This window comes from Patella vulgata, chromosome 9 (genome assembly GCF_932274485.2).
Source record: "Patella vulgata chromosome 9, xgPatVulg1.2, whole genome shotgun sequence".
NCBI classification, from domain to species: domain Eukaryota; kingdom Metazoa; phylum Mollusca; class Gastropoda; family Patellidae; genus Patella; species Patella vulgata.
In genome coordinates, this window is record NC_065887.2 from 31483470 (window position 1) to 31504370 (window position 20901).

Below are 20901 nucleotides of genomic sequence, written 5' to 3' on the forward strand. Positions count from 1 at the left end.
CAAGTTATAAACTTAAATCCTTTGAGATTCGACGTTTTCTTCATTGTACCAAAGCTATGGAACTCTTTACCCGTGAATCTCAAAACTTCGTAATTCAAATCAAAATTAAAATCCCATCTGTTTGAATCCTATTATAAAAAGTGAACTATAAAACTGAATAGTTAAACAAACCTGCGCCACGAGCATACTTTTTGGATGGAATTCGCGCAATATAAATATTCATTATTATTATTATCATTATTACTGGTCGCCTGCCTGGTATGGGGAACAAAGCCAATTTACGTCAAACAAAATGTGTTTATACTGCTTCGAAAAGAAGATAGGGGAACGCAATTCCAATACCACACACTATCCCTCAACCAACCTAAACACCAAAACGTTGCTTATATGTGCGAATAATTTTATTCTTAGATTAGGAGCCTAGAGATAAAACGTTTTGGTCTTGTGTGAACTTAATGAGTTGATCTCTATTCCGAAAAGAATTGGTTCAACGTCAGAACATTCTCGTTTCTTCTATTATAAATATTGTTTGAGCGTTATTCCTTGATCGTTATGTATTCAATGGAGATTTGTATCCATATCAAAATATTGACATTTCTTTACTATTCTAGAATATTGATAAGCAGTCTGTTTACAACTGTAACTTGACATGGCACCAGTTTAGGGCAATCAAGATTTGATGATCGGTCAGTAACTAACTCGAACAGACAAATAGAGCATCTTATTATCATCAAGCTATCGCCGTGAAATAAATCTTGTGTGAACCGTACTCTTGCGGGATTGAGGCCAGTAATTTCACTTTTATTGACATCCGTGTTTATGAAGAACCGAAGCGCGTGCTCTTAAGAGTCGTGCTGTTTTGTAGAATGAATATTATGTGTCACTCGCACGCGTCACGAGCTTGAATGCGGTGGAATGGAATTGTCGTGTAATAATTAACCTGTTCCAGTACCTTTTTGTTATGGTTTCCTACTTGTGATACATTTCCGGGAATTTTTAGGTTAGTTTCTTTAAAATCAAACGCGGATTCGAAGAAATTAGTATTTATAAGTAACTGCGTGGAGCTTGTCTCCGTTCCTTAAATCTCTATGGATTTAGTAATGCTGAATGGATACAAATATTCCGGTAAACAATGAAACTGTCTGGAATCCACTCTAAAGATAGAATTTATTTATTCTAAATATGAGATCCAAATTGTGTTTGTGTCATTAGAATATTAAGTTGAGAAAACAAAATGCGGGTCAGCATGAGGAATTGTCTCAGTTTGAAATGTGTCAAAGACTTTATTTTTTGTGTTGTACTGGTGACACAAGTTTATGGTCAACTTGATGACGAATGCTTGCGACGTTTCGGAACAGAAATGCAAGTGGTAAGCAGTAAGAATCTTGCATTACGACAACGTTTAATATGTAAGGACACGAAGACGCCCATATCTTTAAGGATTAAACAAAAGGAGGGACAGCATCACAGAAGAAAAGGTAAGCATATTCAAATATACTATTCAAAAAAAGTAGGGGATATTTGATTTTTAAGTGTTATTAAAGTCACCTAATGAAACTGACGAAGAAACAAATGACAAAATGAAATGAAGTTCACATTCATCGATTTATTCCAAATGATCGTTAGACTAAGTAAGGCACAGACTGACCATTATAAGGGTAAAATGATACCCGGGGTCAAACAGCAAAGTTACCACAGCATCACAACCAAGTCAGTAACGCGTAAATCCTCCTCTGTTTGCCAAACAAGCATTGATCCGACGTGGCATACTCCTAATGAGACGTCTAAGGTCATTTTGGTCCAGATTGTCCCATTCCTGTTGCAACGCAGCAGCAAGTTCTTGGACATTGGCAGGACGTTGTTGACGTTGACGTAACCTCTGTCCAAGCATGTCCCAGACATGCTCGATGGGGGAGAGGTCGGGACTCAGTGCTGGCCAAGGTAATGTGGTGATGTTCTGTTGTTGGAGGTAACCTGTAACGATCCTGGCCCTGTGACATCTTGCGTTGTCATCCTGGAAGATGAAACGGCGGCCATGACGTCGTGCGAACGGCACAACATGGACTGCCAAGATGTTGTCCCGGTAGTACTGGCCTGTAACACGCCCTGCAACAACATATAAAGCCGTTCTTCCAGCAACAGTGATGCCTCCCCACACCATAACAGAACCACCCCCAAATCGATCATGTCTGATGACGTTAACGTCTTGGAAGCGCTCGTTTCGACGACGCCACACCCTCCTACGTCTGTCCAAAAAATCAACAGTGAACCTTGACTCATCTGAAAACATCACATTGCTCCAGCGTCTATTATCCCAGTGTTGACGATCCCTACACCAACGACGTCTTGCCTGAATGTGATGATCTCTCAAACAAGGGATCACGCGAGGACGTCGGGCGCGAAGGTGACCCCTATGCAGTCGATTCCGAATCGTCTGGCCACTCACTCTCACACCAGTGTCTGTTTGAAGACGAGCGCTGATCTGATTTGCTGTGATGACACGATTTCTCAAGGCCAAGGTACGGATAAATCGATCCTGGGCTTGAGTTGTCGCCCTTGGTCGACCTGAGCGTGGTCTGTCCTGTACAGATTGTGTATCACGGTATCTGGACAATAGCCTGCTTATGACAGACTGAGAAACATTCATCGTCCGCGCCACAACCGCCTGTGTTGTGCCGATCTGTAGCATGCCAAGGGCACGTAACCTTTCATTTTAGGTAAGCCGACGCATATCAAAATTTGTTTTCTGGTCACTAAAACAATTAAACTGATGATTCCACCCTGGAATTCAATGCCACAATGACTGTAACATTCAAAGTCAGAGTCGTGCAAATCTTGGGTTGGACCCCCATGATGATCCCAAGCATCACCTGCATTCCATGCGGTAGCTATTGGTGCGTTTGGGCGTCACATGTAACTGGAAATGTTTCTTCTGTTAGGTTCTATAGTGACTTTTTTCGTAGTCATTTGCATATTTTAGTATTATGCCCCCAAAATCAAATATCCCCTACTTTTTTTGAATAGTATATACTATTGTGGATTAGTAGAGCTTCTCTATTGTTGTAATAGGGATCTGTTTAATTGTAAGTCAAATCCATTTCAAGTTTCACGATGAGTAGATATTTTTACTTAAGGATGGTATCATAATATCTTAAACGATGATGTATGGTAACAACGATAGGTCATAATTTGGCTCTCATTTGTAATGGGTTTCGTGCACAAGATAGGCTATTGACACTCTTTATACCACTCTTATGTTCTTGCCAGCCAGTTTCGTTGTATTTTTCTGTGGCCTTCTGGCGGCCATCTCAAATCTAAGACTAAAACTATACTTTAATTTTACTATATGTTGTGAGTGAGACATGGTATGTTTACTCTTTCTTGAACACCTGATACCATATTCTATTTGTGACATTCACAAACTAACCAACTTTTCAAACCCGGAACCAAAAGCGTGGGGTCTGGAAATAATAGCACGGTCGTCCAGAATACAAAGCCTTTTGGTGGCACGTAAAGTAAACTTAATCGTGTTTATTATCATCCTGACTACTACTGTAGCAGTGGGGTCAGTGACTCAGTGACAAAATGTCAAACTCAGTTTCACACTAGGAAGCACATATATGTCGATCTAAAAGTATGGTCATAGACCCTACTTAAAGATACATTGTTCCGAAAGTATTTATCGGATGGTTATTTCCAATAAAAGTATGGCAAATTTGGTATGGAAAGTATAGACATCCAATCTTACTAGTAAAATAATGGATTACCCGATGAACACCCATGTGGCAAGCACTGGGCAAACATGCCAGGGTATCACTAACTGGCAATCCGAATGTTGCCTGACAGCTTATTGCGTGCTAACTTGACTGAGGGAACGATTGTTATTTCCTTATCAAATGGTTAGGAGGTTCTGGGAACATTGAGGGGTTTCAACGTACAACAGACCCTGCAATTAAACGGCGGAAATAGAAGTTGACAGAAAATCATTAAGAATTTACTTAGGCCTCAATATTTATGGTAAATTGGCAGTAAGGAATGAAAAATACATTCTGAAAAAAGTACCCTCACCCAAGGAAGAGAGATAACAGACATGGCCTCTAACATCAGTTTATTTATAGATTGAGGAATCTCCCCGCGTATACAAAGGTTTGAAGCAAATTTTTTATAGGTTAATTAGTTTGAATATGTTTTTAGTCCAAATATATCATCAATTCACACAGTTTGTAGTATCTTTAATATCCACCGATTTTTTTTAGGTAGTCTTTTTATAGCCACGTTTTTATTCAACAGTTAAACGTTAAAAGTGCAATGGTTATCGAGTTTTTGTTTTAGTAGCTACACAGTACAATGAAAATAATAATATATATTTATCTTGACCGTGTAAATTTGGTTAAAAGGTATAACCTCTTTCAAATATCAATGGTGGGTAGGACACGTCAACCAGGTTTGAAAATTTCCTCTTGGATAATCGGGATATATTTCATGTCTGTCTTAGAGTTAGTAAAGCTGCCTCGATTAAGCAGACCCTGGACCAAGCATATGGACAAATTTTTCGTGAGACTGAGCTTTCCTCGTTGGTTTCTATCAATGTTGACTTATTTCATAGTAGCTCACCGAGACAATCACTAAATGAAACTACATTATAAATTTGTAAATAGACACAAGATCGTAAAGTTCAGGATTCTAGACAGTATCCTATCCTATAACATATTAATTGCAATAATACTGTGATTTGATACAATCTAACAAGCGGAAAATGGCCTCAAATGTCACTGGAAAACAGTAGATAATGCCAGATCGTCAAGTGGCCGTGCTTAAATGGGTTAACTGTATAAGTCACGAAATTCCCACATGAAGCAATGTGGCAGACTTTTCTTATTTATTTTTAAAATATAAATAACAACTTAAATTGATATTGATTTCGACGAATAACACAAATGTTAGATGCTAGCATGACCTCATGTTAGCTAATAGAAATGGCTTATCTTCTATAGTAGGAAAGGAACACTTCGCAACGAACGAAACCAGGTACCATTATTCTTATCTGTTTAACCACAGGCCTGGACAATCGCCCACTTCCATTATATAGACTTAGTGAAAAATGAAACAATTTCCAAGTACCGTAGGCGAGTAGAAAATATTTTAAATTGGTATGTGAATGATGCCTATGATAAGGATTTGACTACCTATAGTTAAACAACAGATATACCGGTATAAATAATTATGTCTTGACTTTCTTAGAAAATATGAAATTATCGCTTTTACGTGGTATTAACGGGAACTGTAACTGCATGTCACTAATTATTAATTTGGTAAAACAATCCCCGAATCATACTTCTATACCGTATACAGATTCGTAAGTATCATCATAACTGTAAAGATAGCGGAGTTCTGGCTTCTGGGTAGATTTTATCTGTGACTGTTAATTAAATACTCGCACCCTTGAGTAGACCCAAGTAAAACAATTCAATTTAGTGAGTTTCGGAAAATTTACCGATGATTTAACTTTGATAAGGCGATATTTTCGAAGAATGGTAGTCTATGGACTCATTCATCCACAATAAAAACCCAGGAATGTAGAAAAAAATGTAATATTCCTATATTTCCAGGAAGGTGCGCTTGGGCCTTTAATGGAATAAAATTGTAGTATGAATGTAGTGGTCATTATAATTTCCCAAAAGGGTTACAAAACGTTCATTATTCATAAGCTGTATAATGTTAACATAGTGAATTATTATGTATATTATTACGATATGTGATATTGGTTTTTCCTGAAGTCTCCTGGGATCTACTTTGATTTGTTTACCACAGAATTGTGTAAGGTTTTGTATAATTCATTACATATTGAAAAACTTATTAAAACGATCACCCCCAGGATTAGGAGCATTCTAACTATAATAGTAAGTGTAGGAGAATCGCGCTAATTAAAGTTACAATTTCATATTTTTAGGTTATATTATTAAAATGTATTAAAATAAAGCCCTAAAATAGATGGTATCTATAAACAGTCCTACCTTGTTAAAGAATAATCCTATTAATCCTATAATTCACTATTGCCAGTTGAGAAATTGGCAAAAATATCATTTTCAACTTCAAATTCAAACGTTTGAAAGATAGCTATTCCGTGGTGGGGAATAGGAAAACAAGGGAGGTAATTGGGAGGTAATTGTGTTATTATTTCCTGTGTAAATGAGTTTTAAGTGTGAGAATGACACCTATGATCGTATAATTGTGAGCTGACAACCTATTGAGCAAAAGACATAGAAATAATTATGTTTTGACTTTCTTAGAAAATATGAAATTGTAACTTTAAACAGAAAACCAGACGGCAAATCCAGGGACAATACACATTGCACACTATCAAATTTAGTGAATGGACCCAGGAGCCGATCTTAAGCGTCCTTTGGGATATGAATACCAGGACCTGCAGTGATAAATAAAAGCAACACAAAGTACGAAAAATGACAGCATTTCCCAAACCATGTATTATTTGAGTATATCATGATCGATTGTCTGTTTACAAGATGTATCAATAATTATCCATTGAAGAAAATGATTTAGTTTTTATCATTTTGCAGAAACATGGTAATCCATAAATGCAAAGCCGAAACGTGTGAAATAATCGATAGAGTTAAAACACTATAATATATAACAATGTAGGAATGGGTGTATTAAATACATTATCTTGATACTAGTATTAAAATGTTCTGAATAGCATGTATAATTGTGTGTATACGCTGCGTGCATTTCGACCCTGTTTCTTTTTGTGTTTGTTTCATTTTATTTCTTTGAAACTTGTTAGGTATTAATATTTGTTACATATATATTATGTAGTTTAGATTTGTTACCTATATACATTAGATATATATTAAGTTTTTTTTACCTATTATGTATATTATATCTATTCCCTATTATATATGTATTATCTATATGTATTTTAGGTCTATTACCAATTATATATATCTTTTACCTATTATGTATATTATATCTATTACCTATAATGCATATTAGATCTATATTTGTTACCTATTATGTATATTAAAGATATTTCCTATTACGTTTATTAGGTTATTACCTATTATGTATATTAGAGATATTACCTATTACGTATATTAGGTTATTACCTATTATGTATATTATTAGAGATATTCCCTATTATGTATATTAGGTTATTACCTATTATGTATATTATATCTTTTTTCTATCATGCATATTGGCCCCTTACCTGTTGTACGAGAGTACCTTATGTAAAGCACAGATGTATATATTTCGTCGAACTTTACACGTTGCCATTATTCTGCTAATAACACCGCCTTAAGGCGAGCCGTATCTTATTTATTTCCGAATTCTGCATCTGATCCGTTTATATGCCATATTTATTTTTATATTTGCAAAACAATCTATTAAAGGAGCAGTCCCGGGTCACGACAACACGGTGTGCGTGTCAATCCAAGAAATGGGCTGCTCGAAAATGGTTGCTAGATCTGCTTAACAGAGTCAAGTAACTCATTTAAGGAATGTCATTCTTCATTTGTATAAGTGGCCTGTTGATCACGACGAACATTATTGCTTCGGCAAGTGTATTCATTGTGGTTATCAAGAGACTAAACAGCGTGAAACTGAAAGCTTGTATTTCTTCGAAACAGCATTACAAAACTTCACTTCAGATGCTGCAAGGGACTAGAGTAAAGGTTTGCAAGAATCTTTCGCATATATATGGACCGTCTCCTTTAATACAGACTTTTTAATTATGTCGTATTGTTGTAACTTATTCAGCGATAGAAACTGATTCTGTATCTATGTTATTTGTTTCAGTATGGATGTGGCATTTAGTGAACATAGATAAATAAAAACACATATAATATATTTAGTAAAAATAGTAAATCTAATCGGAACCATACAGATCAATGTCTTACGGCTAAGACCATGCTACTTCATTTCACACAGAACAGTTTTCCCAGAGATGACACGTGCTGGTTTGAATGGAATAACAAAAAAGCAAAAAAGACCCGTCTACAAAAGGGAAGTGCATATAAAAGAAGTAGAAGAGGCGGAAACGCCGCTATCCCGGCAAAATCCTTCTCCCGTTTATCTGTGCACACGTAATGATAGAAATAGTAATTACCACATATTAGATGACTGGTCTATTCTGTTGACGAGAAGTTAAACCAATTCCATAACATAGATTCCATTCCATCGGACAGGTAGATGTATTATGTCCTTTATAAATGTATAAATAACTGAACGTAAGTTCCTGGCACGGACAATAGCAGGGGCATTAAATGGGTTATTTGTCTAGACTGGTAGGTTTCTGCTACAAAAATAAAAGAGCATGATAACTAGACTAAATCATTACGTCGTGTCAATCAGTGGACAGATAGCCATGTTAAACGAGAACAACGTCTTTGCGCATTTAGTCAAAGTATGCTCTTGCTTATAGATCCACAGTTAATTATCTTTCCCTATATTTTATTACATTATCTACAAATATCAATAGTTTTGCAGGATTGAACAATATTTCATGTATCATGTTTTTGATTAGTTGATGAATTAACAAACAACCAATCAAATCGCCATGAAAACTTGGATTGGTCAGAGTGGTGCATTAGTGACGATCTCGATTAGAAAATGCCAGGACACGATGGTTAATATCACGCGGTGGATAAACGACATTGGTACGAGCAGTACATTCGTTGATACGATGCAGTGAGTTTAAAGTAGCTAAATCCATAACCCAATATCATCCAAAATCTTCGACATTGAAAACACGAATTTTTTGGCAATTTAAATCAGCATTGTTGTGGTGATGGTGATCTTACTTGGAAAAGATGGGCTTCTGATATCCAATATTTCAGACAAAATAAACATTTTACCATTGGTACACGAATCGTGTACCATAAAGCGTTTCAATCCAATCTGTAACAAGGTGCTTAAAGAATGCGGCTAGACATATATTCCACATGTCATATCAAACGGTAATGCCATATTCTTATTTGTAGAGCATGCACAATAAATACTATCGATGTTGACTGGAATAACCAGACGCTAGAAATTGACTTTCGGTTGAGACTTCTGGCGTATATCGCCGAACATAACTGATGACAATTCTTAGTAAAATAGAAACGATTGAATGTAAAACAGTTTATATAAATTCCTATTATATTATTATATGTGTTGCGACCCATTTGTGCCAATTTCTAGCTCCAAAATATTACCGATTTAGCTTTTTTAAGTATGCATATCAGAAATAGAGAAATAGTTTATTTAATTCAACTGAAAGTGTCTGCTGATGGCCTGAAACAGTTCAGACAACCATATCATATGCCCTCTCTTAATTAGATGCTGAGTTGCACAGCACTAGATAATTTTCATTGATTGTCCTCTTAAACAGGGATTATGCAACCGCTAAATCTGCCTATTGCAGGACTTTCTTTAGACCTGAAATGTTATATAAATTATTAGACATTAATTTTAACTAAGATAAAATCCAAATTTTGGTAATTTCATTGGATAATATTAGACTGATTTTAGTGCTTAGTCAATCAAAATTGAAGTATCTACTAAAATTTGGATTTTATCTTTAGTTAAAATTTCTTGAACAGGACCCAGGACCATAATCAACCCTCGATGCCATCGGATGGCTCCGATATTTAGTAGATTTGGATATGTTTTCTGGTTGATGAAATAACTGTAAAAATGGATAATCGAGATTTTGTTTATTATCGTGACAACGGTAGTAATGACACTCGAGTGAAGTTTTTAGCATATTCTGTCAGCTTTTTATCTAATCTTACCTAATGTATCTTTAACTGTGTGGACTTTAAGGACAAACACGCAAGCAACGTTCATCAGTACCGGATATGGAACACGACCGAGTGTTCAGTTATATTGATAAAAATTCCCTCACTCTCCGGCGATTTAATCCAGAAAATGACTTGAAACTGCAAAATGTCAAATGTAAGCTAATGCAGCTTATAGTCATTAACCAAACGCATCAAGCAGAGGCTGAAATCTGATTAATCCAACACTGGTAGGGCGTACTAGATTGACGAGGTGTCTTTTGTGTCTGTCAAGTCTAGGTTGAGACCAACGGATATTCAGTGCATTTTCAACTATGTTTATAATTTAGTCAAACCTAGTTCGTTTATTTGTTACTCACTCACGAAATAGATTGGTCGCACTCAAATAAAACCAGGGTCGGGTTAAGAAGAGATGAGGCCGATTGCAGTCAGGAATATGCCCCTCTTTCAGGGGGGGGGGGGCATGCAAGGTTAAAAACGGCTTTGAACAAAATATGAAAGGGGCCCCTATATTGCATTTGTTTGAGTGTGACGGACAACGACCAGAATATGCCACCTTTTTCAGGGGGCTATTCAAGGTTACAAACGGCTTTGAACAAAATCTGTTGTCGAATTCAAGACTACATGCTTCATAACATATGGTCGGAAGCATTAACCACCAAGAGAAATTAGTAATTCCCCACTGTGATATCAAGGATTTGACGTTTGCTGGAAGCAAAACGAAAGCTATATTTGATTGATTGTCACAACTGCAGCTGTTATCTCAATGATGTTTATAGTTTTGTCCAAAATAGCAAATTACGTATGTGTAAGCTATTATGATTGGCCAAATATTGTATAAAGTGGCTCGTGACAAGAACTCAAAAACAAAAACCTTTCTTGCCATCCTCCCCTTTGTCAGTTGTAGATTTGGAGAACGAAGAACGTCTCCAAATATGGCGAGATGTCAAAGTCGTCGTAACTAGTTTTATTGCTTTACGGATAATATTAAAGTGGTGACCTAGAGATAAATCTCACATTCAAGTGAGGCATTACTACAGAAACCAACCCCAACTGACAGCTTGTGTCGATCGTTCTTGCGTCGTTAATACCATACCAAAGACATAGGCGTACGGGGAAATTTTTGACTGGGGGGGGGCAGTGGTGGTTGGTGCCCAAAAAATGTAGTATGTTACATAATAATAATAAATTCGCTGTTAAATTGGACACATTCAAGAACACAATATTTTTTTTATACAACTTTTACAAAGTACAATTGTGTGCCCAAATTTTCACAGCATTTGGTGCCCAAAATGAGGGGGGGGGGGCGGCCGCCCCCCCCAGCCCCCCCCAGCCCCCCCCCCAGCACTTACACCTATGACCAAAGATGACGTTGCAAGCGAGTAGTACTAGTGGTAGTTGCAAGCGAGTCATCTGGAGTGGTAGTTGATATGATTCTATTTTAGACTACGATCCATTTCCCGTATATCTATTTGCCCGCTTTCCTCCTTCTGTCCACTGATAGTTCTGGAAAGAAAAGAAATTAGAAAAAAACATGTACAAACACATTAATAATTAATTAGGCTATAGCTATATTCTACTTCACTACATTATTTCGGAGGCTTTTAACAGATGTTGCCAAATAGTTAAAACTGTTTTGCCTTTGACATTTAGATTTATTGTTTTGTTACTTTGTGCAATCGGTTCTTTTTTGTATTTTCTGTGTGTATAATAACATGGTATTATCTATGCTCGAAAGTATCGTATATTTGTTTTGTTCGGCCTTTTTTTAGATGGTATATCCATTCTGTGATCATCAGAAATTAGGCTACCTCCAGTAAATAGCATATCTCAAATTACGCGAAATATATTTTTTATTGGACAACTTCAAAGAATTTTTGTGGATGAGAATTTAACGAATCTGCGTTTTAATCGATATACATTACAATTTCATCACTGCCTTTCATCTGTGGTTTAGTTCTGCAATCGTAATTTGATTTATTGTTTGCTTAAATGAATCCTGTTTTCTCCGCTCAGAGGAAGAATGATATTTTCAAATAAACAAGTATTTGAGGAATCAATGAACATTCAAAAGCATTCTCGAAGTTTTGATTTTTAAATTTGTTAAGCTAGCTATTGTGAATTTTCTAAATAAGTGAGATGTGGTATCCCTGGTTCCACACCAGTACTACTTACAGTTGATTTGAACTATATTTCAAAACAGTGCTTCCTTTTCTTATTTTTCCGATTGCTTGACTTCAAGGTTTAATCATTGCAAGGGAAAGTGCAGAAATACCAGTAGCGGTTTATCATGACCCAGAAATCGGGTTTTAATGTCTTGCATTTCTGCACCAAACGAGCACGTCAAGCAATGTGCTATGAGGCAATCGTGCCCGGACACCCACACTCCGGAATCGATTTATAGATGTCATTTTTTTAAAATGTGGTTCAGCGGTATGCACGGAAATCAGAGATCAGACGCCTTTCCTTGCTAGTCTCTAAACCACCTGCAGCAATAACAACGGAAACCAGCCTGAAACTTTCTCGGTCACCACTGAAATGCAGCCCGGGACGTACAGGTTAGTGAGGCAACGTCATGCTCACCGAGCCACGGTAGCTCCCATCATGGACCAGACAGGTCAGCTTCGATAAATTCTAAATAAATCTAATACACCAAAAGCCAAATTCTGAAATTGCAAGCTCAGATTTACCCATTCTATTACTTGACTGGAAAATGTATGTTTATTAGTCAGACGATGTTCTGTGATTTTGTAATAATGGGTGTCATTTGTTGACGATCAGTAATATTGAAAGCTGATTTATCTAGATATATTTATAGTTTGATGATTAACTAGCTAACTGCTGAAAATAGACAAGACCGGGAGATTTGGTCTTAAAGGTCAATTTGCGCTAAAGAAAAAAAAATCTTTCATTTTGTCTTGCAAAGATTTTGTTGGTTACCTTAAATTGCACAGACATTTTTTATAACATAATCCGCTCTCTCTTAAATATATTATACATAAATCAGCATATCTAAATCATTTCACGACTAAGATATTATGGTATTTCCCTACAGTTTCTCACGTGGATGATGAGATCATTTGGCCTACATTTACCGGCTTTCAGATGTTGAGTCAAAATAGATTTGAAAATAAAATAATTACTTGTTGAATCGCGTTAATTTTGCTTATGAAAGGCATTGTTAATACCGTCTTTGCTACACCAATTCGACAAAGCCTCTAGGGAATGTCTTTAATCTCCCCACACTCTAGGCCATCTTTACTTCTGGACGTAATCTAATATAAACTATTCTATACACTAGGTGGGATAAAGACATGAACATAATTGGACGATGTGAGATTTGAGAAACTTAGTTGTCAGTGAATTAATTAGTGCATAACATTCCAAAATTGATTTTTGACATTTTATTTTATATTGAAAAAGTGGTGAACATTACAATTTCAGAATTGAAATTATCGATGGCAGTAGGGCATAATATTGTACAAAGGGTGCAAGTTGGACTCGATCATCCAGTCTAAACAATCGATATTTCGACCGGGCCTGCCTAGTGGTTCCTTGGTCATTTAAAGTCTGCTTTCCAAAAAGTGATATCACAGACAAGATCGAGGAGAGCCGAAGCATGCTCTTGTATATTAGAATATAATTTTGCAATCTTTTCATTTACGGCATACGGTCATGAGTTGGCTTATTGGAAGGTTCTTCTCTTTATTAATAAAAATAATAATGTTTGGTATTGGATCTTTAGAGGACCTCTCCTCGGGATATCGGTCAATTTATCATGACAATTTTTGACGAGCGTGCGCCAATTGATGACTCATTGTCAAGATGGGTTGCTAAAATAGGACGTTTGTTTATTTTTTGTTGAAAATTTGCATCAGATCAACTTGTTAAATTTATTTTTCTGAATTCTAAATATTTGATAAGATATGCGACAATAGCTATTCAAAAATATTTAAAATATTTGCCCTTTTAGGTCTTGGGCTATAACCAGACCATTTGGCGAACAAATGAACCAGACGGCATTAAATTATTGTTACACGTCATGTCATTATAGATGAGTTATCTGCCATCACTGTCCTAGATAGCATCATTGATTTGCAGACGTGTGAGATTTAAAGTGACAACCAATTTCTTTTTCTTTTTTTTAAAATAGACTGTTTAACACATTTTGAATTCAAAATGATGACACCTTTACTTTAAACAGACATGTTGCACCTAAAACCCTCACATCGTAATTATGTACGGCGGAAACATCCTGATTCCAATTACAATTTGTAGTGTTCGAATCCGGTTGGGGATTTAGGTGACGAGTAGTCTAATGTGTGCGCTGAAGAGTATAAAACCTGTAAACTTTCAAGTTTTGGTTCGATCCAGGATTTGTACGTAACAAGAGTGGGATCACCTGCCTATTCCAGGGGCGGGCATATAAGGTGTCAATTCTCGGTTTATTATTCCTTTTTGCTCACTATTTGACGTAATTGAATTACCATGAGATCTAAATCACCCCATCCCTGCCCCCGACTAAAATGGGTTTTCTTTGGGTACGCCGTGACCTCCACTTCTACTAATTATTGGAATGGTTACCGAGTGAACATTAAATCCCATTCATTTCGAGGTCTCCAGAGCTCTGCGCTAAATATATCTTCCCTATCCCGTTGGTTTACTTGCATGCATACAGTAAATTATATTGTTGTACCTTTTTTTGATCTCTGAAATTATTCAAACCAGTCTCTACAAGCTCCAAAAACTACAGAATACAACAGTTAGAATCATATCTCGAACCAAAATATCATCGAACATTAAGTTACCTGTCCTAAACTCTATAGTGGATGCCAGTTCCCGCAAGCATCAACTATAAGGTCCTTTGCCTCACATACCATTCGGCACTGCCAACAGCATACCAATCAAATCGGTCATTATCGTCCCACATTCGACATTTACACATTTTGGAGACATAGGCTTCAATGCAGTTGCTCCTAAATTGTAGCATGATTTACCTTTTAGAATCCGAGACTGTTAACCTTTGACCACTTTCAAATCACAGCTGAAGACCCACTTATTTCTCGAATGCCGTCAGAATTAGACTTTCCACTAATTGTGTACATAATCATTTTCTCATTGCGCTTGGAAATGAAATGAAATGAAATGGGGTTTAACGTCCTACTGTTCTGCTCTGAATAGGCTAATGAAGACGGGGATACGCCATTCAGTGTGCTACGAGAGAAATTCTGCATCGAGATTGTCGAAAGAATGTCTTGGTCACGAACCAAAATAATGTAACTTAAAAAAGTAAATTGGACTCGGAGAACTTATTAAATAGGTTCTTTATCAAATAGCCCTATTCTATCATCACATGATACATAAAGATCAACATATCTCTTAGTAGGGGTCCGTTTACTATTTATTTCTGGAATGGCTTCCAAATTGGCTAGACCGTTTGTAATAAGTTCACAAAAATATTTTGGTTCCGATATAATGAATGCAGACAAATATTGGGAAGTGAATTTCAAAGTTCATGGCAAAAGCCAGAGGCTGTTTGGGTTTAGATTGTCTGGAATGATTTTAAAAGTTAGTTATGGTTGTAGACTATTTTAATAAGGTTATATTAAGATGTGCTCCTATTCTGGGTTCTATTCCCCATCACGTCTGCTTACCATCTCATCAGAATTCATTGAATCAACAGTCTTTGTATTAAGTAGCGTCTTATATTCCGACGGAGATCAACTGACGAGAAAAAAATAAATCAATATATTTTTCCTTGGTTGTCCTTCGTTTAGTTTATGAGATAATTATAGTTGCTTCACCCCATCCCGCGTCTGAAAAATTGAATATATTTGTAGTGCGATGAGCTATTAATATGAATTTGCGTTGTCACTTTTAGTTAAAGTATTAGAAAATAACCCGTTTTTATATACAAAAATAGAATGACCTTTCCTTATACTTTGGTAACACAGGATTGGTACTTAAACATCAAATGAATGACCATTATAACAAGCTCTGAAAGGTCACATTCTTTTGTCAAGTAGAGTGGGTCATAATTTTTCTTTTTTGATAGCATTGCATAAATATACGCTCCCTTACATCATGAAAACTCACGGGACGGAACCATATGTCATTCTCAGTGGCAATTTGATGAAAACGCAGATCCTATTTCGTTTCGTTTTTTATATTTCAAAATTTCCTTTTACTTATCTTTACGACACTAGGATCTGGAAGAGTTGTTATATAACACACGTTCTGGTTTAACTGAGGGATTAGGCAATGAAACGGTCTGTTACGGCGAGTTCTTGGCGTGCGATGCACGGAACTGATGTCATAGGGTCAAAAGCCGCTGATATGACCCTTGGCGCTACCTACCACTGGAACTGGTCAGATTTTCATGTAGTGTAGGCCATCGAGAGTGAAAAAAACGAAACGAAATATAGATCTGTTTTTTAATCAGATTGTCTCAATGGCAGATTTTTTCTTCCACATGAATCTTTTTTTTTGGGGGGGGGGGGAGGCATTGAGTTGTATGTATTCAAACCTACATTTTGTATTTTGTCACATTTTGAATTTTGTAACTTCTGTTTTCAGTGGTAATCCGTCGATGTCCCAGTGTGAAAAATGTCTGGCTACATAATCCCAGTACGAATGGGACATTTTACTCCACTAATGGTGCAGCTGGCTCTGTCAAATCATGCTATGGCGTCAACAACACATTTGTGCTTCCTGGGAATAAATTTGGTCACCGAGATAAAACCATTCTTTCCTTTTCCATGGGATCCGAAGACCCAGATTTTTTAATGTAAGTATCTCACAGAATAATGAAGAATTTCTAAATTTCTAAATTAGTGATTCCTTAATTTGCTACTGGCATCGCATGGGTGTAACTCATCGTATATTAACAAAATTCCCTTTACTTGTCAATCCTAGTTTTGTAATGGGCCCAATATCAAGAGAGAGAGAGAGAGAGAGAGAGATAGAGAGAGAGAGAGAGAGATAGAGAGGGCGGGTCAACAATGGAACCACATCTAAATATCGAAGAGGAATATTCTTCAGAAATGGGAAGGGTTAAAGCCTCTTATAATACAGAATATTTCATCTTTTCTGTACCACACAAAGTATTTATAACTAATTCAATTAGAGACTGGTGAATTTGTACAAAATCTCCATTTACAACCGTTTGCTTTTATTTTAGCAATGTATCGACGTTCGTGTCTAAATCACACTGTTCTTGTTCATTTATGATAATTACATTATCACCAGAATAATTATCTTAGATTTTGTGATTATTTGCCTCCTTTCTGTGAGTTATTACTGTATAGGTCTCATCTAACCTTAGCGTGACACTTATCTGCAATGGCACTGGCATTAATGTCTCTTTCCTCTAACAATAAGTGCCAGGATATTTACATAACCTCTTAATATACTTTGCGTGATAGCTGTCATATTTATGTTTGGTTGTTAAAGCAACCAAGAAATCATAATAGATTAATGCTTTTATGTTGTCAAACAATTTTGTTATATTATATGAACTTATAAAGGACCCATTTTCAGTTTATTAGGCACATATCACCTCTCATTATACTATATGCGTGATAGCTGTCATATTTACTATAGTAGTCATAGCCAGGACGTTTTATAGATCAATGAATTTTAGTAATTTTTTTTGTCAAACAATTTTGTTTTATTGTATGAATATAATAACGAACCAGTTACAGTTTATTAGGAACATATACTCTCCCATTATGTCTCCTTCTTCTATTATTCTGTTAGTATTTAACGTCTGCTTCCACCGAGGGTGAAATCGCAGACAAGATCTGTTTTTATTATCCTGAAGCAAGCGCAGGTTTCTTTAGTGTGCGAGGAAACCTGGGTACCCTGAGTAAAGGTTGAGAAGGCGCCCCTATCCCCAAGCCACATACCTTTATACCAGGGATCGAAACCACGACTGCAAGCCAGAGCTGACCGGCGACAACCTAGACCACCGCCCCCCCCCCTGCACCCCACCACCCCGCAATATGTATGATAGCAGCTGTCATATTTATACTTCAGTAGTCGAATCTATTAACAGTTTTGCTTATGGCATATGAATTTATAAGGACCCTTTTAACAGTTTATCAGAAAGATGTAATAGAAATAAGGCAACTGGTCTTGGCCGTGATCGTCTCCCGAAGCGCGATAGTCTATCAGTTAACGTCATGAAATGTCAAAACAATACGGGCGATAATCATTTACTTACAATTCTATCTGTATATTTTCGGCAGTATATCATCTGAGACCATATAGCCTTATGGGGTTATCGACGCGATCGAAAAGGACGTGGAAAAACTTAAGATATTTTAGTGCATCTCCTTTTAGGAAGATTAGTGGAAACAGCGCTATATTGACATAATTCACAATTTCCGCATTGCACCCCTGTCCATGGGGTTATCGACGCGATTGAACTGGACGTGGAAAAACTTAAGATATTTTAGTGCATCTCCTTTTAAGAAGATTAGTGGAAACAGCGCTATATGGACATAATTCACAATTTCCGCATTGCACCCCTGTCCATGGGGTTATCGACGCGATTGAACTGGACGTGGAAAAACTTAAGATATTTTAGTGCATCTCCTTTTAAGAAGATTAGTGGAAACAGCGCTATATGGACATAATTCACAATTTCCGCATTGCACCCCTGTCCATGGGGTTATCGACGCGATCGAACTGGACGTGGAAAAACTTAAGATATTTTAGTGCATCTCCTTTTAAGAAGATTAGTGCGGAAACAGCGCTATAGGGACATAATTCACAAATTCCGCATTGCACCCCTGTCCATAGAAGGTTAAACATTACCTTTGAGGTAACTGGTTAAGTGGACACCGCTAAAAGCACACCTATTCTCTGTTTTCACCAACGTTGCCATACTTTGCTTCCAGACGTTGAAATTTACAGCTTTCAGTCTGAGCGATGCGTTGACATAATTTGGAGATTTTAAATTTGCTGGAGCACACTATTTATGTGTTGATGAGACGCTAAACTCCATTCCATTCCATTCTTTATAGCATTGTACCAATAGTAATATCCATGTTAGCCTGATAATGGCGTTGATAGAATAGTCTAGACCTGAAGCCCACTCCATACTCTTGTATTTGTATTACATATGTTTATTATCTAGAGATTTACAACATTCTCCCTGAACAAATTACTGTAAATATTATTGATGTGCTAACGTCTAACGGCTGTTCCCATGGGCTGTGGGCTTCTATTTTGGTGCTAAAATTATTATTTGGGATATTCGGTAAGCTAATGTGAAGATTTTCATCTCATTAGGGAATCATCCATCAGACAGAACTTGCTGCCTTGTTTTATGTAGGCATTTGGTCACAAAGATGAACCCTGCAAGATAATCATTTCTACGGGCGTACTATGGACCTTAAACCGAGCATGACGCCATCGCAAACAAGCGTCACCCCAACAATAACAAAAAGAGTAGCACCTGGGGCTTAGAGCATGTCCAAACGGGTTCGCCATGCAAACATATGATCAAATGTTTTCTATCATAGAACAACTGTTTCTATCATACTGATATACCAAACTACGTCCAATTCAGATTTAAGGGCTGGATAATCGCCTTAAGGATTCGGAGCCCATTTCCGACATATGTCTACATCTAATAGAATTGACCGCGAGTTTATCTTATGGGTTTTGCTTGTTTGAGGTGCGGTCCTCCTGAACTTACTATTAAGCGTGGGATAGAACATTTAAAGGGTGTGCCGACCGAACACTGCGAATTGTGTTATTATTGTACTTTTTGCAATATGTCAGATCACTTAAAGATAGAGATACACCCCTTTAACGGATATCCCAATTTGGCATGGAATATATATCTGAAATATATTCAACACTGTTTCATTTTTATGTGTAGATTGATGATTTGTTTCACTTGCTTGCTTAAATAAGTATATTTCTATTTCATGGCCTCGTGGGTTTTCTCCGGGTCCTCCGGTTTCTCCCACTGCTAAAGACCCCTACGCGCAAGTGAATTATTGAAATAAAGTTGAACCATATCTTAGTTCCCGAATGACCTAGTTTGTGTCGAGTGGACTTTAAACCCCATTTCTCTCCTTCTCCCTCTAGTTCTTGGTTGGTGCAGACGTATTGAGAAAATGCAAGAAATTTGTTTTAATCTTCTGTTCATTTTTTCTTTTTTTTTTAGATTGACATATGACTTAAAAAATCACGATGTTGTCAACAATTTTGCTTATAAAATTGGTGAGTATTATTTCGTTTATTATACAGTGTTAAACGGGGCCATATTTATATAATGTGGATTTTATCGTCTTTATTACATGTATTTTTAAATATTTTTTGTACGCTCCATTCTATTACATTCCCTCGGTAGGTTCCATGAACGTCAAAAGTTGTGATGCAATTTCAGTGTTCACTTAGAAATTCTTCCGCCCCATTAAGTAGTTCCTTGCTCCTTTTGTAGTCTATATTTTGATAACCAAGGCTACAGTCTGGCGGCACCAGGGAAATACTATTTTAACAATCATGTGTTCGTTACCTTATCCCGTTCAGCAAATCTACCGATTATTTCCGAACGGCTTTGTGTTTTGAGCTGAACCTTTCTTAAGCAGCTATTTTTGGCAATTTCTCTGGTCTTTTGGATGACATACGTAAACAAACTTTTATTTCGGAGACCCTGTGAAAACAGGCACTGGTCCTGCAGTATAATACAGTATCTTTCTTTTCAGATTTTAACCAAATCGACGAAGGAAGATCCACACTCTCAAGGCAAAGACGCGAAACAAGTGAAAATAGTGAAACAAAAGGTATATTGATTTATTTGATGGATATGATACAAAATAATAATAATATAGCATAAATCCCAATATGGAGAGGGAAACACGAGATCTCTCTACAAAGAGAATCTGCTACTGGTATTTCAATTTATGGTTTTCATCTCGCAAAAAGACACACACTAGTTCCGATTGTCATTTATCATACTCCTCGCAGTGTTTCGTTTGATTAGAGCTAATCCCACCACTCACTGCTGTAAACAACGGAAATTCTTGTTCTAAATTATGACTGGTCAATAGTCCGATTAACAACCAATAGCTTACTGCGTAAC

General features: G+C 36.7%; 1 protein-coding gene across 1 annotated transcript in view; it reads left to right on the plus strand.

Annotated features, from left to right (window-relative positions):
• Positions 1–666: 666 nt before the first annotated feature.
• The window catches only part of LOC126832236 (uncharacterized), a 38564-nt gene continuing 18329 nt past the window's right edge, over positions 667–20901 (plus strand). The window contains exons 1-4 of the mRNA XM_050562948.2: positions 667–1478; positions 16377–16587; positions 19984–20039; positions 20525–20602. Coding sequence (XP_050418905.1) covers positions 1235–1478; positions 16377–16587; positions 19984–20039; positions 20525–20602 — 589 coding nt within the window. The 5' untranslated portion in view covers positions 667–1234. The remainder of the gene's footprint in view (positions 1479–16376; positions 16588–19983; positions 20040–20524; positions 20603–20901) is intronic.